General features: G+C 53.4%; 2 protein-coding genes and 1 long non-coding RNA gene across 4 annotated transcripts in view; 1 reads left to right on the top strand and 2 right to left on the bottom strand.

Annotated features, from left to right (window-relative positions):
• Nucleotides 1–10,004, bottom strand: part of ZAN (zonadhesin) — a 28,255-nt gene extending 18,251 nt beyond the window's left edge. The window contains exons 1-15 of the mRNA XM_040636549.1: nucleotides 9,617–10,004; nucleotides 9,191–9,282; nucleotides 8,926–9,004; nucleotides 8,685–8,816; nucleotides 7,849–8,120; nucleotides 7,473–7,557; nucleotides 6,891–6,958; nucleotides 6,657–6,743; nucleotides 6,384–6,515; nucleotides 4,970–5,915; nucleotides 4,058–4,242; nucleotides 2,106–2,247; nucleotides 1,827–1,943; nucleotides 907–1,031; nucleotides 514–659 (exon numbers count right to left, since the gene is read on the bottom strand). Of these exons, the coding sequence (XP_040492483.1) occupies nucleotides 514–659; nucleotides 907–1,031; nucleotides 1,827–1,943; nucleotides 2,106–2,247; nucleotides 4,058–4,242; nucleotides 4,970–5,915; nucleotides 6,384–6,515; nucleotides 6,657–6,743; nucleotides 6,891–6,958; nucleotides 7,473–7,557; nucleotides 7,849–8,120; nucleotides 8,685–8,816; nucleotides 8,926–9,004; nucleotides 9,191–9,282; nucleotides 9,617–10,004 (2,996 nt within the window). The remainder of the gene's footprint in view (nucleotides 1–513; nucleotides 660–906; nucleotides 1,032–1,826; nucleotides 1,944–2,105; nucleotides 2,248–4,057; nucleotides 4,243–4,969; nucleotides 5,916–6,383; nucleotides 6,516–6,656; nucleotides 6,744–6,890; nucleotides 6,959–7,472; nucleotides 7,558–7,848; nucleotides 8,121–8,684; nucleotides 8,817–8,925; nucleotides 9,005–9,190; nucleotides 9,283–9,616) is intronic.
• A 258-nt stretch (nucleotides 10,005–10,262) lies between these two features.
• On the top strand, nucleotides 10,263–22,614 carry LOC103670043. Of its 2 annotated transcripts, none has more exons than XR_570488.2 (5): nucleotides 10,263–10,298; nucleotides 11,805–12,015; nucleotides 20,606–20,697; nucleotides 20,817–20,854; nucleotides 21,015–22,614. It is a non-coding gene; the product is annotated as an uncharacterized LOC103670043 (long non-coding RNA). The 2 variants fall into 2 exon arrangements; XR_005835970.1 differs by having other exon boundaries at nucleotides 20,982–22,614.
• Nucleotides 22,615–22,617: 3 nt separating this feature from the next.
• Nucleotides 22,618–26,292, bottom strand: part of EPO (erythropoietin) — an 8,255-nt gene continuing 4,580 nt past the window's right edge. Inside the window, 5 exon segments of the mRNA XM_040636548.1 lie at nucleotides 22,618–23,081; nucleotides 23,231–23,410; nucleotides 23,662–23,748; nucleotides 24,005–24,180; nucleotides 24,183–24,210. Of these exon segments, the coding sequence (XP_040492482.1) occupies nucleotides 22,926–23,081; nucleotides 23,231–23,410; nucleotides 23,662–23,748; nucleotides 24,005–24,180; nucleotides 24,183–24,210 (627 nt within the window). The 3' untranslated portion in view covers nucleotides 22,618–22,925.

Here is a 26,292-nt window from a genome sequence, read left to right as displayed (position 1 = left end):
AGGAGGGCAGAGTGGAAGATTAACAGGTGCAGACTTTGAGCCAGGGTGCGTGCCAGCTGCCAAGGGCACAAGGACCTCCCACCCCTCACCCCGGAGCCATCCTTCCTGCTCCCCTCTCCTCTTCCACTCACACCGCATCTTCCCACATTCCCGTTTTTTTCTGTGTGTTTGCCATTCACCATCACAAAGGCATTCTTTCTCTTGTTGGTTTCTCTGGGGAACAGCTCTCTCTTGAAGCCTGGGGTCAAGTGACCACTCTTCAGCTCCCAAGGCCCATTAGTGACTTCTTCTAGCACATTCCCAAAGCATTGTGTGTATATCCTGCTATTATCACACTGCCCTGAAGCCATTTCCGCCTGTCTCCTCATCCAAAGGGAGGCCTGCCAGTGGAGGTGCTTCCTACCCCCGGATTAAGAGTTAGTGCCTGGAAGGGAAGGGGAGGGCGAGGGGAAGGTCCTGGGAGAGGGAGGGAGGGGCAGAGCACGGAGTGGCAGCTGCCTGTGCACCCCTCACCTGGGCACACTCATAAACAGCTGCTGGTCACCATCCCATCTCACTCGCAAACCAAACACCGTCTGCAGCTCCACAAATCGCCCACTTGAAGCCAGGAAGATGCCTTTAGAAGGTATGGCGGGGAGGGTGACTTGCTGATCCCCAACCTGGAAGGTGGGTCAAGGGAGACACAGATGGGGGGGAGGTCAAGGAGAACCCCCAGCAGACACCCACGTCCAGGCTGGAAGGCACGACAGCCCTCCACAGCAATCCTCGGTAACACATGGAATGCTCTGGAGGCTGTCCCTGAGAAGGTCGGAGGCTGCAGGTGCTGGCTGGGACCTGGCCGCCCACGGGACAGGCCACAGCCCGGCCTGGAGCCACCGGCAGGACTGGAGAGGAGAGGACACTCACCAGCACGCGGCGGTCCCCGAGCAGCGTGATGGTGACCTTGGACAGCGTCACATAGATTTTGCTCAGGATGGACATGCTTTCCTGTCCTCGACCCTCATTCTTTGCTGCCACCCTGAAGAATGGCTCTGGGTGGGGAGATGGGTCAAGAGTACGCAGGGATTCATTCAACAAGCATTTCTTCCTTTCTTTCTTTTTTTTAAAAAGATTTTATTTATCCATTTGAGAGAGAGAGAGAGAAAGCGCGCACATGCCGGAGCTCCAGTTGGTGGGGGGAGGGGCAGAGGGAGAAGCGGACTCCCCGCTGAGCAGGAAGCCCATGTGAGACTTGATCCCAGAACACTGGGATCATGACCCGAGCCAAAGACAGACGCTTAACCGACGGAGCCACCCAGGCGTCCCCTCAACAAGCATTTCTGAGCGTCCACTAGGGATGGTGCCCACACCTGGTGCTGCAGAGATAAAGGCCCCCCCCAGACCCCGGCCCTTAGTTTGAGAGGGGAGGCGGGACCCAGATGTGACTGTCAGCCTTCTTCCAGAATCGCCTGTAACTCTGCTGAGACTCTGTCTCCCCTAAGGGACTGGGACATCCTCCGGGGCGAGGCTTTGTAATAGTTCTCGCCTCCCTCTATGGCCATTATTCCCATTATTCCAGGCGGGTCCTCGGGTCCTCGCTAAAAGTGGGCCCTGGAAACTGCTGATAAAGGGAAGTGTCTTACAGGGCACTCTCCCCCGCAGTATGGTCCTGCGAAAGTCTTGCTTCTGGCGTGGACCTGTCAACTCTTGTTCTACAGAAGGCCCTGTTCCCATCTCGCGTCTCCCCCATCTGCCCCCACCCCCGGCCCTTTCCTGCCACCCTCTGTGCTCCCATGCACAGCTGTTCTGACCTTGGACCCCTGGCCCAGGCATCTCCAGGGCCCTACCTGTTGAGTTGCCGCAGGGTTGGGCCAAGATGTAGGTGCATTTGCCCGTGAAGCTGAAGTGCCTCCCATCAAAGGTGATTTGATGAGGGTCTCCATAGACAGTGCACGTGGCAGTGCCTGCCGAGGGGAGGGGGTGGGGAGCATGTGAAGCGGCAGGCTAGGTCCCTCAGCCGCCTCACCCACCCAGGATTCCTCTGGTCAAGGAAGGGATTGGGACCCTGGCGTCATACCCACTCTGACAGGCTGGCGGGCGGGGGTAGCATGAAGGGAGGGTCTCACCGTAGGGTTGGCATCCATACTGGCCGTTCTTTAGCTGGCACACCGTGTGTGTCCCGCACTGGGAGATCTGACACTCCATCTGACTGCCAGGCTTGCAGCGGCAACGTTCTGTGCAGTTAGAGCTGAACCACTCCGCCCCGGGCTGGGAGCAGGGGATCCAGAGTCACAACGTTGTAGCTCTAGGGGCCCTTAGCCCTTCCCCACCAAACCTGCAGACCTAAACTTGCTCATACTCTTCCTCTTCCCAACCCCTACCAGATATTCCTGTCTACCACAGGACATTGCCATATGCTGCTCTCTCATCCTGGAATGCTTTTCTGTTCCTTTCCAAATCATTCTTATGCAACCAGCCAGCAGAGTTCAGCTCAAGGGTCACTACTTCCTCGGGAAGACTTCTCAGACCCCCTGACTAGGTCATCCTCACAGCTCAGGGTACCTTTCTTTCCCAGGACTTACCACGATTGCACCTTCGTGTTAATTTCTGTGATTGTTTGATTGCAAGCACTCTGTGAGGGACTGTGTCTCTTTATTCACTTTGTAGCCTCAACACATAGCACACTGCTTGGCAGGAGCTCTCATTCAAGACACGCTTGCTGTATCAGAGTGACCTAAGGCCCCACGTGTCCCCCAGGATCTGAGAGCATTAGGAGAGCAAGGACCATGCCCTATTCGTGGTGGCCCCAATTCCAGGAGGGTTGAGAGTACTGAAGAAACATTCGTTAGATGCATAAATGAATCTTTATAAGACATGCATACATGCGTCCCTGACACAGGGACTCCCAAGAGACTGGTTAAAGGGAAGTGGGGGAAAAAGTGGTGCCCAAAGAGACAAATAGCATCTCAGATGACAGATGGGAAGAAACACCTGGAACTGAGAAGAGCCACTGGACGCTAGTGAATAGCTTAACGCACTTACAATGACTTACATATGATATTTATCATAATTAGCTAATAATTGTAACATTTATTAAGTACTCGGTCCAAGTTGGGATCTAACTTCATCTTCACAACAATCTTATGAGGTAAGTAGATATTATGGACACGTTTTGTAGACACAGAAACAGATCTGAAGAGGAAAAGAATCTTGCCCAAGGTCACCCAGCAAGTGAATTTTGGAACCCAGATTTAAAGCTCTGATAGGCTTGACTCTAGGGTGGCCCTGTCCAATACAGCGGCCACCAGCCCCTTGTGGCTATCGAACTCTTGAAATGTGGCTGGTCCAAGTTGATATATGTCCTAAGTGTAAAAATACACACTGGATTTCAAAGAATTAGTATGGGGGAAAACAGGAATGTAAGCAATCTCATTAAGAACTCTTCATTACGTGTTGAAATGAGAATAGAGATTGAGTACATTATTGGAATTCACTTAACCCATTCCCTTTAATTTTTAAAAACATGGCTATCAAGAAACATAAAATAACGTGTGAGGCTTGCGTGCTATCCCTTTTGGACAGCAATGGCTCAGAGCCTGTGCCCCTTCTGCTTGCTTCGAATCTTCCTGGGGAGGGGGGTGGGTTACCAATTCGGGGAGACGGGAACTCCTGTGTTTTGACAGGATTTGCAAGTTCCTTTGGAAGAAGATTCTGGAATGCTGTGTTCTGCCCTGAACAGGCCTGAAGCTCTACTCAGCATCCAGGGCTCTCTGCATATGCAGGGACCCCCAGCTTTCCTCAAAAAGGAGATGAGGAAGGTCTTGGACCACCTGGCTGGCCCAGTGAGTACTAGCTGGGCCAAAGTGGGTACTTAGCAAATATTTACCGCATGAACAGAGAGGACAAGGAAAAGACACATTTGGAAAGAATCACTCCACCATTGTGTAACTTCACCAGCTTGTGAGCTGGCCCCTTGGGGTGGTCCCAACAGATCCGAAGTCATCTCCCCTGGGGAGGAGATGAAGTCAGAACCCCCTCGCCATCTCTCTTCGGGGCCCTGGCCTCCCAGTGGTCTTACCTTATAGTAATTGTTGTTGTAGAAACAATTGCAGGAAGATGCATTGATGCAGCGGGACTCATGAAACAAAAAGCCAGAATTGCAGACACAGCCGGGTTTGCAGAGGGGCCTACAGCTGGGCTTGGGTCTCTCGCAGGATGCTGGGCAGGCGCAGGGCTCGTAGTGGGCATTTGGGGGGCACCTCGCTAAGGGGAAAACACCCTGCGTCAAGCCTTCACTCTACTGCTTTTTTCCGGGAGATTTCCTGTCTCTACCCGCGCCCTCAAGTTCTCCAGGAAGGAGGTCCCTAGGATTCAGCCATAAAAAGGAACAAGGATCTGACACGTGGATGAACTTGAAGTTCTCGCACACAGACAAACCTTTAAAACATGATGCCGAGTGCAAGGAGCCAGTCACAAAAGACCACACACTACATCATTCTCTGTGTGTGCAATGTCTAGAACAGGCAAATTCACAGAGACAGAACGTAGGTTAGGGGTTGCCAGGGGATGGGGCGCAGTGGGGGCTGGGGAGAATGTGGAGTGACTGCTAACGGGTAGGGGGTTTCTTTAGGGCTCATAAAAATGTTCTGGATTTAGAAACGGATGTTTGTACAATCTCGTGGATATACCAAAACTCCTGAATTCTACACTTCAGAAGAATGAATTTTATGGTATACGAATTATATCTCTATTTAAAAAAAAAAAAAAGATGTTGTAAGCCTAGTGCTTGGGTCCCAACAACCTCCACCCCCAGCTATATGCCTTGCTTCCCTCTTGGCCAGGGTAGTCCTCATTTTTTCTAAAGTTACCATGTCCCAATCGTTTCTCCTCTAAGACTGCAGTTTTCTACTAGACGCATCCATCTATCTAATTCTCTTTCCTACTCACAGTCTCTTACTTTCTGCTGTTTGCCCAACGCTCCATCACATACCTGGAGTACGTCTAGGGGTTGCCGTGGTCATGGAGGTACTTGGAGCAGTCATAGGAGGCGTCACCAAGACTGGTGGCCCAATTGGTACAAGTGTTGGGCTGGGCTGGGGCGTCGTAGGAACTGTGTGCCTTTCGGTGGGGACAGTAGATTTTTCTGTGGGGATGGTGGGTTTTTCTGTGGGCATGGTGGTCTTTTCAGTAGGGATGGTGGGTCTTCCTGTAGGCATGGTGGTTTTTTCAGTGGGGATGGTGGTTTTTTCTGTGGGGACGGTGGTCTTTTCAGTGGGGACAGTGGGCTTTTCTGTGGGGATGGTGGGCTTTTTAGTGGGGACAGTGGGTTTTTCTGTGGGCATGGTGGTCTTTTCAGTGGGGACGGTGGGTTTTTCTGTGGGAATTGTGGGTTTTTCTGTGGGCATGGTGGTCTTCTCAATAGGGACGGTGCTTTTTTCTGTGGGGATGGTAGGCCTTTTAGTGAGGACAGTGGGTTTTTCTGTGGGGACAGTGGGTTTTTCAGTGGGGATGGTGGGTTTTTCTGTGGGGACAGTAGTCCTTTTAGTGGGGACAGTGGGTTTTTCTGTGGGGATGGTGGGTTTTTCTGTTGGAACAGTGGACCTTTGAGTGGGGATAGTGGGTTTCCCTGCGGGGACAGTGGACCTTTCAGTGGGGACGGTGGGTTTTTCTGTAGGGATGGTGGGTTTTTCAGTGGGGATGATGGGTTTTGCTGTGGGGACAGTGAGTTTTTCTGTAGGGACAGTGGACCTTTCAGTGGGGATGGTGGGTTTTGCTGTAGGGATAGTGGGTTTTTCTGTAGGGATGGTGGGTTTTTCAGTGGGCATGGTGGGTTTTGCTGTGGGGACAGTGAGTTTTTCTGTAGGGACAGTGGACCTTTCAGTGGAGATGGTGGGTTTTGCTATGGGGATAGTGGGTTTTTCTGTGGGGATGGTGGTCTTTTCAGTAGGGATGGTGGGTTTTTCTGTGGGGACTGTAGGTCTTCCTGTGGTAACAGTAGTCCTTCCAGTGGGGACCATGGGTTTTTCAGCGTGGACAGTGGGCTTTTCTATGGGGATAGTGGGTTTTTCTATGGAGATGGTGGTATGGATGGTGGTTCTTTCAGTGTGGACTGCAGGTTTTTCTGCAGGGATAGGCGGCTTTTCTGTGGAAATGGTGGTCCTTTCAGTGGGCATGGTGGGTTTTTCTGTGAGGATGGTGGTCCTTTCAGTGTGGACAGTGGGCTTTTCTGTGGAGACAGTGGGCTCTTCAGGAGGGGCTATGGACTCCTCAGTGGAGACAGTGGACTCTTCCGTGGAGACAGTGGGCTCTTCAAGGGGTATAGTAGTCTCTTCAATGGGAACAACAGACTCTTCAATAGAGTGAGTGGATTTTTCAGTGGGGATGGTAGACTCTCCAGTGAAGACAGTGGGCTTTTCAGGAGGGACAGTGGTCTCTTCAGGGGGGACAGTGGTCTCTTTAGGAGGCACAGTGATCTCTTCAGTGGGGACAGTGGGTCTTTCAGTGGGAATAGTGGGCTTTTCTGTGGGGATGGTGGGCTTTTGTGTGGGGATGGTGAGTTTTTCTGTGGGGAAGGTGGATTCTTCTGGGGAAAAGGTGGATCTTTCTGGGGAGACAGTGGACTTTTCTGAGGGGGCCATGGGCTTTTTTGTAGGGAGAGTGGCTATTTCACTGGGGACAGTGTGTTTTTCTGTGGGGGCCATAGGTTTTTCTGTGAGAACCATGGGTTTTTCTGTGGGGACAGTGGCTATTTCACTGGGGACAGTGTGTTTTTCTGTGGGGGCCATGGGTTTTTCTGTGGGGACAGTGTGTTTTTCTTTGGGGGCCACGGGTCTTTCTGTGAGGACAGTGGCTATTTCACTGGGGACAGTGTGTTTTTCTGTGGGGGCCATGGGTTTTTCTGTGGGGGCCATAGGTTTTTCTGTAGGAGTCATAGGTTTTCCTGTGGAGACAGGAGTTTCAGAAGGGCCAGGGGGGGAAACTGGAGATTTGGAAGGAAGCTCTGGTGGCACTGTTCCTGAAAAGAAAAACAAACAAACAAATAAACCCTGGAGTTCAGTCAAAATCATACCATCACCCTCTTCACTCACTTCGAATTGGAGTGGGTGGGCTCAAAGGGTAACTTACACCTCTCCCACTTCCAACCCCAACCTTCACTCACTCAACAAACACTCAACAAACACTGACTGCTCCTAATATACATCAGACATTGTGCCAGATACAGGAAACACAACATGAATAGGATGTCTGTCCTCCCTTCAGGATTGCTGTCCACTAGGTAAAGGGGTTGTGGATCCAGCCACAGAAATTCATGGCATCAGAATCACATTCACTCAAGCAATCATCCCGGTAAGACCGGGAAGGTAGAGGCGGGCAGAATATGGAACACAAATCTGTGTCAAAACTCAAGAAAGAGAGAGCTTGATTTTCAGCAGTCCAAGAGATGGTCATCTCAGAGCGCGGCCCCCTTTCTGGGGCCTTGGGTTTTGTCTTACCTCGACAAGTCCCGTGATTGATCAAGATAAAACCCACAGCAACAACAAAGGCAGTGTTGGTACCCCTGATGGCCTCAAATATCAGCTGAAGGTAATGAGGGACAGAGAAGAGAGAAATGCAAGTGAATCCCTGGCAGCTCAGGGACTCTCCTGGTCAGTCTGTCCTCTGCCAAAAGGCCACCTTGTTCTAGCCTCGACAGTCCAACTCTGCCCCGGCTCCTTTTCAGGAGCCAGGTATCCCTCTCGGGGACACCGAGTTCACCTCTGCTCTGCTCCCTTTCCAGAGGCCCACCTTCCCAGCCCTGATTGTATCCAGACATCATGTCCCCCCTCACCACATTCCAGCAGACGCTGACGGGGCGCGCTCTCTCCTCACCTGCATGGGCTGTTGATGCCCCAAAGGGATGGTGACAGAGGTGTTCAGCCAGTCAGGACTCTGAGACCCAACGCGGTGCCAGAGGAGAGATGGGGAACTGCCCGCAGGACTCTCCAGCAGGAGACTGAGCTTAGTGCCCTCTCCGAGGCCATACATGTGGTAGGCAAACTCCACACAGATCGCACCCGGGGCACAGAAGGGCCGGCTCACCAGTCTGAAAGACTGGCCTGCCTCAGAGAACTTGTCAGCCTCGACGAAAATATAGTGACCTCCTGGGCAAAAAAAGAAGGGAATCAAAAGGAGGACAAGATGACAAACCTCCACAGGGCAGCCCAGTGTTGTTTTCTCTCGCAACACCGTGCTTTCCAAAGAGGGTCTGATGCAAACACGTAAACTCCCGGCATTGTAGCAGGGTGTGTGTGTGTGTGTGTGTGCGTGTGTGTGTGTGTGTGTGTTTCCTGCTTGTTTTGGACTTCCAACTGAAGAAGGCAAGATCAGAAAGAAAGGGAAAACCAAGCCAGCAGCCCAGACTCTGCTGGCTGCACCAGTAAATGTCTTGACTGAAAATGAGATCGTGGATTTTGAACGCTTGGGCTCGGCAAAGAGATGCCTGCATTTTCTGGGGGTTTCAGTGACCCCCCACAGCCATGAGACTCTTCAACTCACTCTACTTTTGTCATCTCCACAGCTCGGACCCCATGGCAGCTTCCCAGTAAGCACCTGCTGGCTGATCTTCACCACCTACGATATCTTCTTCCATCAGTCACACCAGCCAACCCCCCAGCCCGGAGAAGATTCAGTCATTTGTTGGCTTGAGGGATCGTCAATCTCCTCACCTCCAAAAGAGCCTGCACCCTGGATGTGCATATTTTTATTTTCCCGGGTCCAGTGTCCTCCATCCCCTAAAGCCTGGGCCCAGTCACAGAAGGGATGGGCATCATCTTCAAAGTCACACTGAGGAAAGCTCTCTAGGGGGTCAAAATGGGAGATGTGAGCAATGTGGGCCATGCTCCCTATTCCTCCCCCATCCGTCCCCCGGTTCTGAGCGATCTGGTCTTCCTGGGACCTTGCTCTCACCCCCACAGGGAGCAATGCTGATTGCATCCACTGCCACGGCTGGCTCTGGGGTCTCTCCAAACACACCCACCACGGTGAACTGAAGAGAGAGAGAAAGGGGGCTGGGAGTGAAAATCCAGCCCAAATGCCCCAACCCTCCCCCCATCTAATTTTATTCTATGCAGGAACCCAGGCACCCAGCTCCCAGTGCCCAGACCCTCAATTCGTTTCAATATCAGAGGTGCCTACCATGTACAAGCAATCCTGACCTCTTGCTCCTCTGTACCTGAATTTGTCCCTGGCCTGTATAATTGACAGAAACAGGCTGCCAGTTGGGTCCAGGCTGTCCTGAGAAGAGAGTGTGTTTCCGGATGCTGCCTGCAATGGAAGGAATCCGAGAGACAACTGACTTATGAAGGGGACTGAAAAATGACTTCAAACCTATACTCAGAAGGATGAGTAGCAAAGGGAATACTTGGGAGTGTATTCCTCTCTCCCAAATGCAAGCACATCCTCCTTGCTCACTCTCCTGGCACTTGTATCTGTTTTTCCAGAAGCCAGCGCTCTCCTGGCTCCTTGGTTCCACTCCATGGAGTAACCTTGCATATATCCTAGATTTCCCTAGACCCTGAGGGATGCCCCATAGTTTCCTGTCAACCCAACCCTGGGAGATGAGCCTCAGGTCCTTGCAAAGCCACCGACTGCGTCTCACCCAAGACGGAGGCATGGATGGTGAGGGCTGCACCAGGTGACTGTCCACGGAGGATGTAGTGGAAGGACAGGCTCAGACAGCCAGAGGAATGGCTCAGGGGGCTCAGGAGGACAGATTTCTGCCTTGGTTTTGCATTCTTGGGGTCCAGGAGCATGTAGAAACCACCTAGGAAGTAAAAGGCCAGGGAGGTGGGTGGCCGAAATTGAGGGAGTCCGGCACAGGGATAGGGCCCTGTGATGGCAGGGGTCCTGGGCCTGGGAAGCCCCAACAGCTGCCTAGGATCAGCCAGCTCTGAGGTGGGCCTACAACTGGCCGAAGCCTTCGAGCCTTCCAGAAATGCTTGGCAAGAGTGGTAAGGACGCAAGCACTGCCATATGAAACGCAGCATCCTCTCAGAAGCAGCAGCCAGAATCCCGTCCTTTGAGTTCTGACGCTTTAGGTCCCCCAGAGTCGTGTCCTCTTCCGGTTCTTGACCCACTGCATATAGTTGACTCACACAGACTAGGGACAGAGACTAGCGACAGAGAACTGAGCCAAGGCCTAGAACACGGCATCTCCCCACCCCCAGCAGCTCAGACAGCCAATCAGCTTGGACCTCGCTCCGTGACGCAACTGGTAGCCGGGGGAGGGGAATAAAGCCGCGCAGGCGTGCTCTTCCCTGACTCCCACGCGGTCCTCCCCGGTGAGAACGCTCGCGCAGGCCTTTCTGGAAAGGCGGGCTTTGGGAAGGCCGGAAAAGAGGGCTGGACGGGAGGGAGGCGGAGAGTGGGGGGAGTGGGAGAGAAAAGAGAGGAAACAGCAGGGAAGGAGGAGGAAGAGGAAGGAAAGAAATGGTAAATGGTGAAAGAAAACGCAAGGAGGGCGATGATGGGATAGCTGGTTGGTGGAAAGAAGTGGGAGAAAAAGAGAAGATGGAAAAATAGGAAGCAAGAGGGAAAAAGCAAGACAGAGAATATTAAAACAGCAGCCAACATTTACTGAGGCCGCTGGGCTTGGCCTGGGGTGCTAATGCTGTGAGGCGGTCGGTGAGATGCAGAGATACGCCAAGTGAAGGGAAGGGGGTGGTTCTCCAGGTCTTTCTAGAAGGCAGATCTCAGGCAGCGGGAAAGAGCCCAGGAAGGAGAGCCTGCCGTTGGAGTGAGCCGAAAGGACTTATGGGTGGTGGGGGGAGACGGAGGAGAAGAGAAAAGAACAGGAAAACGAAGGGAGAGGATTGAGAATGGAGAAATGCAAAGGGACGGAGAACAAAGCGGGGGGGGGGACTTAGAAAAGAAATTAGGGAGCATGGGTTAGGGTTAGTTTGTGGGACGGCATTGGTCAGCCGAGTAACTTGAGCAGACGGAGGTTTGAAGTTGCTGGGGTTCACCCCAGGCCATCCCAGGGCAGTTACTGTCCGTTAGTCAGGCAAACATCATAAACTCCTGCAGGGGTCACTAGAAGCCCAGAAAGGCAAAGGACGGAAGTGTGGCCGTTACTCACTACCAGGGCTAGAGAAATCATCTTCAGGCCCCACGTTTGGCACCCCGGACAGCCCCTTCTTCTGGACCCACTTGGCCCCAGAGGCTGTTGGGATCCAGCTCCAGCCACAGAGATCATTTGGAACGTCGAAGCTGCACGTCTGCATCATGCAGACTGAGGGGGAAGAAGAAGGGGAAGGGAGGATTTAGCTTTTTCTAGGAGGATGAAGCTCCAAGAAGTATGCCTTAGCCTGGCGTCAGAATTCTGTCCCCGTCTGTGTCCTGCTGTCAGCCACGGTGGGCTTTTGAGGCAGATACAGCCCCACCCCTTAACGGTTTATTCCTGGGACAGATTGTTTAAACTGCGTATTTGTTTCCTCATCTATAACTGGGAACAACAGTACCCGCCTGTGGTAAATTAGATCATTTGTGGAGAGCAGCTAGCATAATCCTGTGCTCAGTAAGTGTTAGTTCTTTGCACTCAGCTTCTGGGATTTTCCTTCACTTGAATTTGCTCCCCTTGAGTCTCTCATGTCAGCTTAGAGGGCTGATTCTGGGTGAATCTGGGGTAACAGGGTGACCAGACATCCCGTTTTGGCCAGGAACTGAGGGTTTCCTGAGATGCAGGACTTTTCAGTGCAAAAAGAGGGACAGCCCAGGGCAAACTGGAATAGTTGGTCACTCTAGAAAAGGTATTACCACAACCCTGTTAAAAGAGAACCTCTCTTTAGGTGTGGCTGCTTCAGGATTCAAATGTGTGAGATGTGGAGGTAGAGGAAAGCAAGCAGCCCCAACTCGGGAGAAAGCAGGGTCGTGGTCCCTGAGGTACTTCTGCCGCCCTGGGCAGCTGGTGGAGTCAGAGAGAAAAGGGAAGAGGGACAGAGGCTTACCCCGATTGCAGGAGCCCCGATGGATAGAGATGGCATCCAGAGAGATGTCCAGGTAAGCTGTGCTGCCCCTTACTCCTTCAAACATCACCTGTGGGAGAAAGGAGGGGACCACCCACCCTGTAAGCTCCTTTGCCTCGGGCTCCCAGTTTTCCTGCCTGAATTCAGATGGCCCAGCCCCGCGCCCCCTCTTTGCTCCAGCCCCTCCTGCCCACCCCCCGACAGACCCAGATATTACCCCCTGGGGCCCAAGGCTCTGCCCTCGGCCTCACCTGGCTGGGCAGGACAAGCCCCATAGGCACCGTGACAGCGGTGGGCATCCAGGAGGGGCTCTGGGTGTTAATGTGCTTCCAGAGCAGGCTGGGGTGCTTTTTCTTGGTGTCCCTGAGCAGTAGCAGTCTGAGCTGGGCGCCCCACGACAGCCCAAACATGTGGTAGGCGAAGTGCACACAGAGGGGGCCTTGCTCCCAAATGGGGGGGCTGCGTAGGCGGGCCACCCCGCCCCGGTGGAAGGTGCTTGATTCCATGTGCAGGTAGTAGCCCTCTGGGGGAGGCAGAGCCCAGGATGGTGAGGAGGCCCTGCCGCCCCTGACAGCTTCCCCTCCCACCCCCCATCCGGAGTCCAGGAACCCACTTCCAGCTGCCTCCCTTCTCCCTGCGCCCAGGTCTGCCCGAGCCGACCTCCCAGCTGTCTTCCTAAACCTTAGGCTTCCTCACCTCCATTGGGGTACCCCCCAGGGGGACCGGTGCTGCCAGTGGGGGAGGGCCCACTGGCTCGAATCCAGTCCCCGTCATCTGTGGACGCTTGGGTCCAATCACAGAGGGGTTTGGAGTCATCCTCAAAGTCACACTGGGTGAGAATAGCTGGGAAGAAAGGACTGCTCTGAGGCCAGGACGGGGGAGAGGGCCAAACTGGGGGGTGGGAGTTAACGGGTTGCTAAGCGCAGAGAAGGCAGCCACTAGGAGACTTAGGGTCCAGAGCAGAGCCTCTTAAGAGAGAATCCAAGAAATAAGAATCTCTTAGGAGAAATTCAGGGCAGAGGTCAGGGCAGAATGGCTTCTGGGACAGGGGTCGCAAACGGGTCCCTGGGGCTGGATTCAGCCGGGCAGACAGGCTTTGTCTGGGTGCATACATTTTGTTGTTAATTTGAACGTGACTGTTCCAGGTAGGGCTTGGCCTCTACTTCTCCATGTCTCCTCCACCCTCTAACATTCACTCCATGTCTGTGCCATCGCTCAGCCCCTAGGGCCCTGGAGGTGGCCACCCCGGGGAAGAAGAGAAATCTGAATGGTGCTGGTTTCCAACTCACAGTTATCCCTAGAGCTGCGAGCAACTGCCTTCCAGTCCGGAGGCTTCTCTTTCCTTGGGGTTGATTTGGAAAAAGGAGAAAAGAAAAAAAAAAAAAGAATACTGGTTATTATCAAGAATCATAAGTGTCGAAGATATGAGCTTTCTGAGTGGTGATTCATGGGAGACTTTTCCTTTTGCGTTCGCCATATCGTACTAAAGTGTAGGCAGTGAACGTGTGTTTACTTTTCTTTAAGGTTTTCAAAAGTCCTCCTCACACTAAATTCTCATCTATCTCCTAAAAAAAAGAAAAAGCATCTCCCCTCCGAGCTCCTCCCGTCCCCACGGTTTCCCTCAGCGCCTCTGTGCCCAAGGTTGCATGCGTGGGAAAGCCTCGCTCGAGGAGGTACCAGTTCCTGTGTATGGAGGACTCAAGTGTTCGCACCTGGGAAGCTCTTTCCTTTGGGCTGAGAGTGGGGATTCTGTGGGTCCCATGTTGCCAGGTGGGTGGCAGGTGGTCCTGCCCCAGCTACAGGCCACTGAACATATAGATGAGTTACAGAACGATGGCCCCTCCTCACCCGCTGAACCCCACAGAGAAGCCAGCTGCCCCTCCCCAGGTGGCGTGGGCCACACCCAACAGCCCTCCGCTCTACTTGTGCAAGTTCTATTTGCTCAAATCCCCCCAAACAAGCTCCAGGACACCAAGCCATCCATCATGTCTCACTGCCTCTACCCGAAGTCTCCTATCTGCTGAATTTGCCCTGGGTTCGTCCATTTTCTGAGGGCCCCACCTCTCCTCTGTCTCCCACTCCATGCCTCCTCCCTCTTCTCACACCTGGGCTCTGTCCTGTTCCTGCTGAGCTTCTCACCCCTTAGTTACAGGCTCTCGGGCTGCAGGGTTCCCCCCACCATTCCTGTTCATCATCCTCTTTGTCCCCAGGGCTGTGTCCTTTGTCGTTACCCTGCTTGCCCCCTCCAGCTTTGCCCCTTGCCCTCCCTTGGAGCCACGCCTGATTACCCCCTGAGCCCAGCTTACCGGACAGGGGTAGGCATGTGGCCCCGGCCCCAGGCAGCCCCCGCCAGCAGCACCAGAGTCCAGACTGGAGGAGCCATGCGGGACCTCAGAGGGGGCTCTCAGGGGAGAGGGGAAGGCACAGTAAGCCCAGGCACTTTATCCGCCCCTGACCCTCCTTGCTTGACAGCCTTTGGAGGATGCCATGAAAACCAGACAGAGAACACGGGAGCACTCTGGGAAATGGAAACTACAAGGGTGGAAATGTAAAATCCAACGAAGAGAAATGAAATGAGAGCAGGAGAGAAGGAAAGCAGGAAAGCCAAGAGAAAGAGACTCGGAGAATCCGTCTGGGAAGTCTAACATCCAACCAAAAGTGTTCAAAACAGAAAGAACCAAGGAAAAAAAATGGCTTAAGAGAAACCACCCAAGAAGATTTCCTGGGACTGAGATACAAGTCTCTTGATTAGAAGGGGTCTCGTGTGATGAATGCAAGGACACCCACGGAAGGCATGTCATGAGATTCGAGAGTGGCGGGGGGAAGAGAAGACCCTAACCACTTTCAGATAGAAAAGAGCAGGTCACGTACTAAGGATCAGGAATCAGCATGGCGTCAGGCTTTTCAATAGCAACCATGGGTTCTAAGAGGCCATGGAACATTGTCGGCAGAATTCCAACAGAAAGTCATTTCAAACCTAAAATTCTGTCGCTGGCAACAGTGGCATAAACGACTGGCCGGTCAAATAAGGTGGGACTGGAAACTCTTCATGGCAAAGAACAGAGAAAATCAAGGCCCAGAGGAACACGTGCCCCCAGCCAGTAAACATCGGAAAAGAGGTTCACTAGTACTAAGGAAAATCCTAATCAAAACCACAGCTGTCACAGTGACCACCGTTGAAGGGACTGAAAGCGTTGCGGGTTGGCCAGGATGTACGTAGACACACTCATATACACTGACGCTAAGACTGTAGGTTGGGGGAAGCTTCTCGGAAAGTAATGCGACAGTGACTCCAACTTTCTAGCGTGCGTGGTTTCGACCCCACCTTCCCTTTCTAGAATCTCCCCGCAGATACCCGTGTGTATTTGCCCAAATCCGGGCACCCCTTAAAGATGATCACTGTGGCATGGTTTACAATAGGAAAAGTCGAGGTTACCTAAATGTTTAGCAGCAGATAGGCTGTTGGATCGTAGTCAAGGAATATTTTTTCATAAGAAGCAGTATTATGGAGGTATTAAACAGAACGGCGCTCCTCCAAAAATTAAAAATAGACTTACCATCGGGTCCAGCAACTCTACTCCTGGGTGTGTAGACCCAAAAGAAGTGAAAGCAAAGACCTGAAGAGATGCCTGGACACCCGTGTCGATGGCGGCAGTATTCACCATAGCCAAAAGGCGAGAGCAACCCAGAGTCCACAAAACAAAATATGGTGTATTCGTACAATGGGATATCATTCCGCCTTTGAAGGGAGGAAATTCTCACACCTGCTGCACCATGGAGGACACGATGCTGAGTGAAACAAGCCTGAGACGGAAGGACAAATATCATAGGATTCAACTTACCCGAGGTACCTACAGCAGTAGAACTCTTTTTTTTTTTTTTTAAAGATTTTATTTATTTATTTGACAGAGATAGAGACAGCCAGCGAGAGAGGGAACACAAGCAGGGGGAGTGGGAGAGGAAGAAGCAGGCTCATAGCGGAAGAGCCTGATGTGGGGCTCGATCCCAGAACGCCGGGATCACGCCCTGAGCTGAAGGCAGACGCTTAACCGCTGCGCCACCCAGGCGCCCCAGCAGTCGAACTCTTAGAGACAGGAAGTAGAATGGTGGTTGCCGGGAATAGGGAGTTAATGTCTATTGGGAAAGAATTGCAGTTTGGGGAGATGAAAAAATTCCGTGGATGGCCTGTGGTGATGGTTGTGCAACGTGAATGTACTTAAGGACACTGAAGGGTACACTTAAAAATGGTTAAGAAGAGGGGTGCCTGGCCGGCTCAGTGGGAAGAGCACGAGACTCTTGATCTTGGGGTCGTGAGTTCGAGCCCCAGGTTGGGCGTAGAAATTACTTAAATAAATAAGATTTTTAAGAAAGATTTAAAAATGGTTAAGAAGATAAATGTTGTTATGAGTCTGTTTCCACAATTTAGAAAAATGATATCACTTGATGTTCTAACACTGTTTGTTAAAGTTTATTCCTTACTTTAAGAAGAAAGGAATGATGGTAGATCTGTGTGTTGTGACAGTGGAAAGAGAACCTGCATATGTTGTTAAATGAAAGAGGCGAAGAGTCCAGAACACAGACAACAGGAGGGGCAAGCCAGCTCTGCGAAGGGAGGGGGTGGGGAGGGGACCTTGCCAAGGCATATTTAGCAGTGTCTGGTTTTTTGTTTGTTTGTTTTTTAAAGATGTTATTGAGAGAGAGCACACGCAGGGGGAGCAGCAGAGGGAGAGGGAGAACCAGGTTCCCCGCTGAGCAGGGAGCCCGACGCGGGGCTCAATCCCAGGACCCTGGGATCATGACCTAAGCTGAAGGCAGATGCTCAACTGACTGAGCCACCCAGGTGCCCCTAAAGATTTTATTTTTAAGCAATCTCTACACCCAGTGTGGGACTCAAACTCGTAACCCTAAGATCAAGGGTCACAGGCTCCACTGACTAAGCCAGCCGGGTGCCCATAGCGGGCTCTGCTTTATCTGTGGAGTAGGAGGTGAGTGGGGAAGGCTGGTGGCAAGCAGGTCACAGCAGTCCCCCTCTCAGGGGGGCTCCATGCCAGTCCTGCCCAACTCACCCCTACCTTCCAGCTTGTGTTCATGCCTGCCGCCTTCCTCCGGCCCACGCCTGCCCTCCCACCTTGCCCCAGCATACTTCGCAGTCACTGGGGCTTCTGTCCACATACACCCCTCCGAGGGGCTGACCACAGGTGACCAGGCAGATAAGCACCTTGGTAGGGACCGTGTGAAGGGGTCCCTGCCCCAGGTCACTGGTGACAGGAAGGGAAGGCTTTTGGAAAGAGATGACACATGAGGGGCTTTCTAAACCACAGAAACATGGTAATGAGGCAAAGAAATTGGGGAGGCACATCCAGGAAAAGAGAATGTTCCAGGCTTAGAGGGAGCGCGACATTTTTGAAGAAGGGTCTGTGTGGGGAGCGCCTGGGTGGCTCAGTTGGCTAAGCATCTGACTCTTGACTTCAGCTCAGGTCCTATCTCTGGGTCTTGAGATCTAGCCCTGTGTGGGGCTCAGAGCTCAATGTGGAGTCTGCTTGAGACCCTCTCTCCCTTTCCCTCTATCCCTGCTGCACCCTGCCCAGCCCGTGCGCACACGTGCACATGCACACCCACGTGCTCTCTCTAAATAAATAAAATCTTAAAACAAAAAAAAGGGAATGGCATGCAAGTGTGTGTGTGTGTGTGTGTGTGTGTGTGTGTGTGTGTGTGTGTAACACTGGGAGGAGGCAGGGACCCTGTCTTGGAGAACCTTGAGGAGCCACCAAAAGTATTTAAACAACCAGGGTGACTTGATCCGACTTGTATTTTCAAAAGTGCGCTCGCGCAGCCTGGGCAGATGTGGACCAAAGCGGGGCTGGCTGGAGCTGGGGAGACAGGAGAGGAGGCTGTCAAGGGTGAGAGATGGTGGTGTAGTTGAATGCTAACATCCAGACAGCAGGAGTGGGGACAGGAATGGATCGAGAACTTTCTGGGAGCCATAAACAGCCGTTCTTGCGGGCTAACCTCACTGAACCTGCTGTCCTTCTCACTGCAAAATTATTGTCCTCATTTTCCATGTGTAGAAACTGAGCTCTGGAGAAACGAATCCTGTCCAGATTTCCCATATCCCAGCACACCCAGGTGTTCCTAGAAACCTTCAGTTTCGCTTGCTTCACCTTGGCAGCCCCCTACTCTCTGGCAGCAAGTCTATGCCCAGGGCACCAGGCCTTTGCCCCTGACAAGTGACGCCTGGGGCAACCATTCTCATGAGCTGTCAGGGAGGGGCTGGCACAGCCGTGCACCAGGCATTGAAGCCGGAAGTCCCAAACCGCCTCGCAGTCCTGGGGACTCCTGCCCAAATGAGCACCCATAGGACCACGGAGGGGTCAGACCTGGGGAGAGAGAGATCCTCTGCTTCTTGATATCAGAGCGGGAGATGGAAAGGATGCCCAGCCCCAACCCTGATCCACCCTTCCTCCATACCAGGTTAGGAGAGCAATCAAGAGAGGGACAGAGCCAGGAAATGGTTAACCCAGAAGAGGCAGAAGCCAATTGATCCACAGCCCCTCCTGGTTGGGCAATCAGTCCTCTGAGGGCTGCTTTTGCTGACCTCTCTTTGGCGCCACAGAGCCACAGAGCGGGACAGTCACAGCTTCCAACCTGTCTGGGGTGGGGGTTGGTGCACAAGGCAGGACAGGATGGGATGGCAGTGTGGAAGGGCACCACTGGGCTCTGCATTTTGGGGGGGTCACAACGCGCACGGCCCCCAAGGGTTTGTCACTTGTCAAGCCCAGCAGATGCAGGCACAGGTGTGAGGGACTCCGGCATGTGGAAGAACCCCGGAAGTACTCGAGAATTAAAACCAGTCGGCTTCGCTATGTTTCCTTGGACACTTTGCTCACCCTCTCTGGGCTTTCGTTTGCTCTTCTGCAAAATGGAGAGACTAGCACAGCTGTTTATTTTAAAAGAAATTGTGTGCGGGTCATGTAATTATTTTTACTGATCAATTTTTAAAAATCAAGAGAGTTTATGGACGTTTGGGCGTGACTCACATAAGTTGGGAAACCATACTACTGTCTGCTTCTCTGTTGCCAGTCATCTTTCATAATGTCATTTTATGATGGAATTTTAGAGGAATTAGCCTCAACCAGCTGGAAAAAAGCGTAGTTAACATTCAGCTTAGATTCCAATGTCTAAGAGGCCCCATTTAGCTAACTCAAATCCAGCAATACTTGTCTGCTATGATGAGAAAAGGATTCTGAATAGTTCCAGGAAAATCTTAGGTGACCTGTGGGCTGGGGTCAGGCAGGTGCATTTGGTCAGCCTGATGCTCAGGCCCAGGGAGAGGCTTTGGGCCAATAGGTGGCAGTCAGGGTGGGAGCTAGGGCTGCAGGAGGTGGCTGAGTTGGCCCCTAGTGCTGGGAGACTTGGGTGGTGGGGAGGATAGGAGGGAAGAAGTGGGAGCCCAAAGTAGGAGATGGAGTGCGGAGGAGATTTTCTTTTTCTTTTTTTCTTTATTTTATTTTTTAAAGATTTTATTTATTTATTCGACAGAGATAGAGACAGCCAGCGAGAGAGGGAACACAAGCAGGGGGAGTGGGAGAGAAAGAAGCAGGCTCACAGCAGAAGAGCCTGATGTGGGGCTCGATCCCACAACGCCGGGATCACGCCCTGAGCCGAAGGCAGACGCTTGCTTAACCGCTGTGCCACCCAGGCGCCCCGAGATTTTTTTTTTCTTAAGATTTATTTGTTTATTGGGGGGGGGGGGGACACAGAGGGAGAGAATCTCAAGCAGACTTCCTGCTGAATGAGAGCCTTGATCCCATGACCTGTGAGATCATGACCTGAGCCAAAACCAAGAGTTGGACGTTCAACCAACTGAGCCACCCAGACGCCCCCTGGGGAGGAGTTGCTAGTGAGAGATGGATGCCTCCTTGACCTGGAGCTGCTTCCTCTCGTCCAGCCACTCCCTCTACTGTCCTTTCCCTGCGATCCCTGCTTCTGCTAGAAGAGGGAATGGGGAGTCAGAGAGCCTGGCTCCTGGTTCTTATACAGCCTGGGCAAGGCCCATCATCTCTCTGGCTCTCAGTTTCTTCCTCTGCGAAATGGAGATCCTCTACCATGTCTGCCTTCCTCATGCAGTTAGGAGAGCAAAAAGAAAATGCCCAGGAAAGCACCTCGTACATCGCAAAGCACTCTACAAACAGAAGGCATCGTCATTAAACAGTCATGCAACCCGCGGACTCAGAACCGGCTGCGTTGGCTCCCATCCTGCCAGGAATTTAGATGCACTCTCTCCGTCATCTACCCGGTGGAACTTAGTTATATTCTCCCCATCTGGTCAATGGGGATGATACCTGATGATACCTGAGGGCTTCCCCTTTCATGGACTTGTGGCGAGAATCGCAGCAGATCACGTGGTCGCCAGCTTTTAATATGTTGTGAATCATCATCATAATAGTACAGAGGAAAGTTCACATGCCCAGCCCGCACTTGGAGACCCTCTGAAATCTGGCAACACCCTCCTCGTATGTGTGTCTCTTCTCAGGGCCTTGGGCCCTCACCAGGTCCTTCCCACCCCGGGCCTGTCCATACAAGCTGGCTATACCGTTAATGAGCTCGTGTCTTTCTGCCTCCAGGGGAATGCCTGCTCTCGGAGGACACTGGGCTCCTGGAGGCGCAGACTGTCATTTCGCGTTTTCCTAGCACTCGCTGCAAAGGTTGCCCCATGGTAGGCACTCCGTAAATGTGGAATAAATGAGTTACATTTTTAATGTCTTAACATACTGGCCTGGGTCATATAGTTCAGGTTTTATTAACTTTTTTTTTTTTTTTTTTTTTTGGTAATAGAAAGCAGTAAGCAGTCTGAAGAGAAGTCAAGGAATAAGGTAGGTGGCCCTGACTTCTGGGGAAAAAAGAGCCAGGTACTGGGTGGGCCCAGGGATGTCTAGGTGGCACATCAGGCTGAGATATGCTTGGGGATTATGAGTCCTAAACCTTGTGTTTGGGTCCTAGCCTCCATTATTAGCTGCATGCCTTGGGTTTCAGGACAACTCTCTTAGCTTCGATGTTGCCAGCGAGAAAGACAGATTCCTCCCTTCCCGATTCACAGCAGTGGGGCAAGAACCAGATGCCATCTGTGGAAACCGCAATACAAAATTTTATTGGAATGTGCAAAGATCACAGCCCTCCAAGTTCTTTCGTGTGTAGATTTCTCTAACATTTCCCAGTAGGGCCTGAAGAGGGCACTGTACCCCAGGAGCTGGATTGGCCATGGTGAAAATTCTCCTTTGGGTCCGCCTCTCTGTTGATTCCTCCTACCAGGCTTCACCCCTGCCCCCAGCACACACATATACTTGGCAAATACCCTCCAATCCCCCAACCTACCCATAATTTGCCCAGCTGCAGATTGCAGAAATTCTCTCTTTTGCATATTTTCAGGGGTGCAGGCTGAGTTCTCTACGTTTTGTGATATGAGCAGAAAGACTGATCCCCACAGATATGATAATGGCCAGGACTGGGATCCCCATACAGCCCTGTGACACCCTTTGCTGTCCTCGCAGGTCTCTCAGGGGGTACTTTGCAGCTGAAGTGTTATTTCTGGGAAGGAATTTGAGATGGATTGTTGGAGTAATGGGTAGAATTAGAAGTAGGGCTGGAGAGCAGAAGCTGAGTTAGTTTGTTCTGTGTTCCCCATCCCAGGGGAGCAGGGAGCAGGTAAGGATTATGAGGAAGGATAAGCAGAAGAGGGAGGGGGTAAAAACTGGGGCACTGGGGGTTCCTGCTGTCTTGGCTTTGGGCAGTTATTTCTTCATCTGTTCCATGAGAATGACAGTGGAAACTTTCTCATAGCGTTGTGTAAGGAATAAAATGAGGTCATGTGAGCGAACCATCTAGAATAGCCCTGGGCACGGGAGTGAGTGCTCAGTGAGACCCCTGTTGGGGAACATGGCTCCTTCTGCAAGTTCCAGGAGAGAGCAGTAATGGTGAGCATCCCCAGGCAAGGAAAGGGGTCAGCTGGATTTAGAGGTAGCAAAGGCTGATGCGGGAATGTGGCTTTAGCCAGAAGCACCACGGAGAAGAAGGAAGAAATAATAAGGGTCCAGTGGCCAGAACCGGAAGCTGCCACCAGCCCCCAGAGGGGTTCCTGTTTCCTTGATGGCAGCTGTAGCTCACTGAAGAGGGTTGCCAGCTGCCTACTGAGGAATAGCCTTGAATGGAACCACCTTATTGACCAGCGTGGGCAGAGCTTTGGCCTCAGGCCCAGTGGGGTCAAGAGGTCAGACAGGCCATGCGAGGCAGCACGTAGGGCCCGACCCCCTCCACCTCTAGTTTCCCAGGACTGTGGCCTGCTGCCAGGGTGGGAGCAGGGCCAGGGAAGTAGGGGGCTCCCAGGAAAACAGAAAAGTCAAGAGCCATGTTGTGGTTTCAGTTCTTGCCAGTGAGATTGAAAAATACACAAAACTTGGTCCCAATGAGAGCCAGGGGCCAGCCCCCATCCCATCTTCATGGCTCCCACCACCCTTGGTCCAGTGGGCTCTTGCTGTCATGGGAGTCTCCATGAGACCTGGAGAATTCATGGCTTGCCACCTAAATTCTCCAGTCCCTCCTGTCCCTGCCTGATAGGTGCAAAAAGTGGTCTCCGCCCTTCAGCAGGGCACCACGGTGAGTTTTGGTGTCTCCCCAGCAAGGCTCTGTCCCCAAGTTTAAGCTGACTTCCTCCGAATTCCTCCTGCTTCGGGGCCTCAGGCTGGCCCTGTGACATCCTTAGATCTGAGTTGAGCTCTGAACAGTTCCTCTGGCCCTTGAGATGTCACCCCTGGCCGTGGAGTGTCCGTGGGACAGGCTGGTGCTGAGCTGCTCACCCCTCAACAGGGGTCAGGAGTGGTGGTGCAGAGGCGTGGCACGGGCGGTGGTGGTGAGTGAAGTGGTGGATGTGCCCAGGGCAGGAGCACCTGGTCACCTGTCCCCTCTCCTGCAGGCCTCCCCTGTGTACAGCGTCAGCTTTCCCCGCAGGAAATTGGAGTAGATTCGGAAAAGTTTGCACAAAGTATCAACAGTGAATGTTCGGAGTGGAGCAGCAGAGGCTTCCTCTGGAAGGGAGATGGCCTCCTTCTGCCAAGGAGAGAACAGAAAGTTACCGCAGTGCAGGGGTCCCTGGAGGGAGATGGGATTCGGCACAGAATTGGAGCGGGGATGAGGAGAGCCTCAGTACTTCTTGGCAGGACCCTTCAGACGGCAGTGTGAGGGAGGCTCCTACCCACCTGGGCTCCCAGCGCCCGAAGCAGGGAGGTGAGGCTGCGCAGGCTGCTGATGGCTTTGTCCACGTGCAACCGCAGGGTCTCAGACAGCTGCGAGGAGTTGGCCAACAGGGCCTGGCCCCGCAGGATGGCTTCTGAGAGCAGGGCCAGGCCCTGCCAGACTTCCACGGCCTGCTGCCCGACCTAAAGGAAACGGAGACTTGGAGTCAGCAGCCTAAGCCAGCCCCTCCCTCTCAGCAGCCCCAAGCACCAAGCTGAGCAAAGTGAAGGCTTGGAATCAGTTGTGTTGAATGAATGAATGAATGAATGAACGAACAAAGGACAAATGAATGAACATATTGCGTTCAGCCCTCATCTTCTTCTGTCGTTCTCCCTCCCACCCCATCAGGTTCCCAAAATGAGACTCCCCAACGAGAAGGAAAAAATAAACTCACGTCCATCCTCTTCCAGGTGTAGAAATTAACCTTGGTGTCTGGGACGGTGATATTCTCGCTGAAGCTGCAGCCTTGAGCACAGCCCATCTGAAATGCACGACCCAGGGTGTGGGGGTGGGGGGGGTGTCAGTCTTCCCAAAAGCTCCCTCCACCTTTGCCCCTTACCTAGCTTCCAGGTTTGCATCGGGGACTACCACTTGCATCACTTTTACTGGGAGCTCTGGCTTCCCACCTCCACCCCTGAACCAAGTGCCAGGAAGGGACTCAGGTTCCTGAATCTTGGAGGATACCCCTGGACTCCTGAGAGTGAGTTCTGTGGAATGTCCTGGGGAGGGGGCCTCACCGTGACATTTTCGGCCTCCCTGGCCTCCAGGATGTACCTCTCCAGGACTCGGCTGTCACAAATGAGGCGAGGGGGGGCGCCCAGGACTGGGAGGCCCAGAGGAAGCAGCAGCAAGGACAGCAGAAGCAGCAGGGCAGGACATTCTAGAAAAGAGTGCCAGACTGAGTGTGTGGGTTTGGAGGGGCCGGTTCACACGTTCCGCTCCTCTGCCCCCAGCGAGGCGCTCCCGACCCCCACCTTCCCAGCGCTCAGGTTCTGCCTCCTTTGCCTTCATTCAATCCCGCTGCCGAGCGCACACCCCACCCCCTCAAACTACCGGCATCCACTTCTCCCGGCCAAACTTCAATCCCTGTGTGACAGAGGCTTCCCCTCTCGCAGATCCCGGTGATTGCTCCAAGATCCAGGTATCAGCTTTCTCCTCACGCACGTAGCAGCCCCTCTTCTCCCCGAACCCCCAAACCGACTCTCCGTGTCCAGGTCAGATTTCACCTTTCCCGGGGACTCCCTAAACCCTGCCGGCACGTGGAAGCTGCCCCACCCCCCTTGCCCTTCCGGGGTCCTTGGCAAGTTGTCGGTCCTTGAACCCAGCCACCTCGGGGCCACTAGCTCCAGCGGTAAATTCCTGCTCAAACAGGGGCCCGGGCGGGCGGGGGCTCCTCCGGCCGGCGAGTACTCACCGCACGCCCCCATCTCCGCGCCTCCCCCGGCCCCTCAGCGACCAGGGGTTCGGCCGGCGCCCTTGCCCAGAGCCCTCATCCCGGGAAGCGCGGTGGGGCAGGGCTGTCCCCAGGGCCCGAAGGAGGGGGCCACCGTCCAGGGGCCGCCGAGCCGGGGTCGCACAGAGCGAGCGCAAGGCTCTTGGTCAGGGTCCGCGAGGAGTGGGGCGCGGCGACTGGCCGGGGTTGGCCCGGGGACTGCGGCTCGGCCGGGGGTCGGGGCTGTTATCAGCATGTGTGCGTGCGTGTGTGGGGGTGGGGGGCAGGCTGTGTGCGTGAGGGGTCGCCAGAGGTAAGGGCCAGAGGGGTCAGACCGGGGCAGGACGCCTGGGTCGGGGGCTCACCGGGGCGGGAGCAGAGCGGCTGCAGGCGCGGAGCGTGGCACCGGTCTGCCCGGCCGACCCCGGGTTCTGGGAGGCGCGGCTGGGTGCGCATCCGCGGGAGGAGTACCATTCTGGGAAAGGCTGGGGACCCCGACGCTACCCCCACCCGGGGGGGGGGGGCGCGTCCCGGTCTTGGGCGGGGATTCAGGGCTGGGAGCGCTGATTCCTGCGACGGAGCTAGCTTTGGAAGCCGGGAAGGTGCTGGCAGAGGCAAGGCAAGTTGCCTTCCTTCTCAATCCCAGTACTTGTTCTAGAAACCAGTGTTGTTGGTGTTGAGGAATTTGATGGGGGCACACGGAGTAAGAAATTTGGGGGTCTTCTCTCCCCACTCTTTACTTTTCTAGGACTCGGGAAACCCAGAAATTGAACTTTTAGGGCACTGGGCACATGTTATGCAGGACACGCATGCACTCTGACATCCTTTTTGTTTTTTGTTATTTTTGGTTTTGACCTGTGATATAGGTTACCTGTGTGGCAAAATTTGTTAGAACTCTAAAACAGAGCTATCCCCCTGACTGATGGTGATTCAGATTTGCATCTAAGCCCCAGGGGCTTCTAGGAAGCAGCAGGGCAAGCCCCCTAGAGCCGGAGTCTGAGGCTGGCTGGCCTCTCAAACCGTGGAAGGTGGTCCCAGTCCTGAGCCTCAGTGCCCTGACCCGCCAAATGGGGATGATGATGTCCTAGTTCAAAGTCCTACAAATACAGGTGGTTATGTATCTTCCCTCACTTCCTTCTCAGTTCCATGAGATTAAAGATATTTTATGCGCATGATCAGTGCCGCTTTTGTGCAAGTCAGCTGCCTACACGCTTTGCAAGACAAAAAGATGTGTTTGAGAGCTAGCTCCTGCCTCCTGGAGTTTGTAGCTTACAACAGAGATAAGATAGGTACACGGGGCAGTGCGTGAGGACCGGAGTGTTCAGAGCCCAGCACGAAGAGTTTGGAAGAGGCAGAGCTCACTGTTAGCTGGGGGAATAGAGGAAGATTTGATGCAGAAGGTGACATGAGCTCAACCTTGAAGGGCCAGTAGGATTTCAGTAGGAAGAGACGTGAGGTGAGGCTGAAGCTAGATCAGCAAGGGGAAGGGGGGTCAGGGGGGTCAGGTGTGTTGGGATGGAGGGTGTGGACTGCAAAGGTGGAGGAGACCAGGCCAGAGGGCTGTTAGGGAGCAGTCAGGTTGTGAAGGGCCTT

This window comes from Ursus maritimus, unplaced genomic scaffold (genome assembly GCF_017311325.1).
Source record: "Ursus maritimus isolate PB19 unplaced genomic scaffold, ASM1731132v1 scaffold_2, whole genome shotgun sequence".
Lineage (NCBI taxonomy): Eukaryota > Metazoa > Chordata > Mammalia > Carnivora > Ursidae > Ursus > Ursus maritimus.
This window is presented reverse-complemented; position numbering and strand designations above follow the sequence as displayed.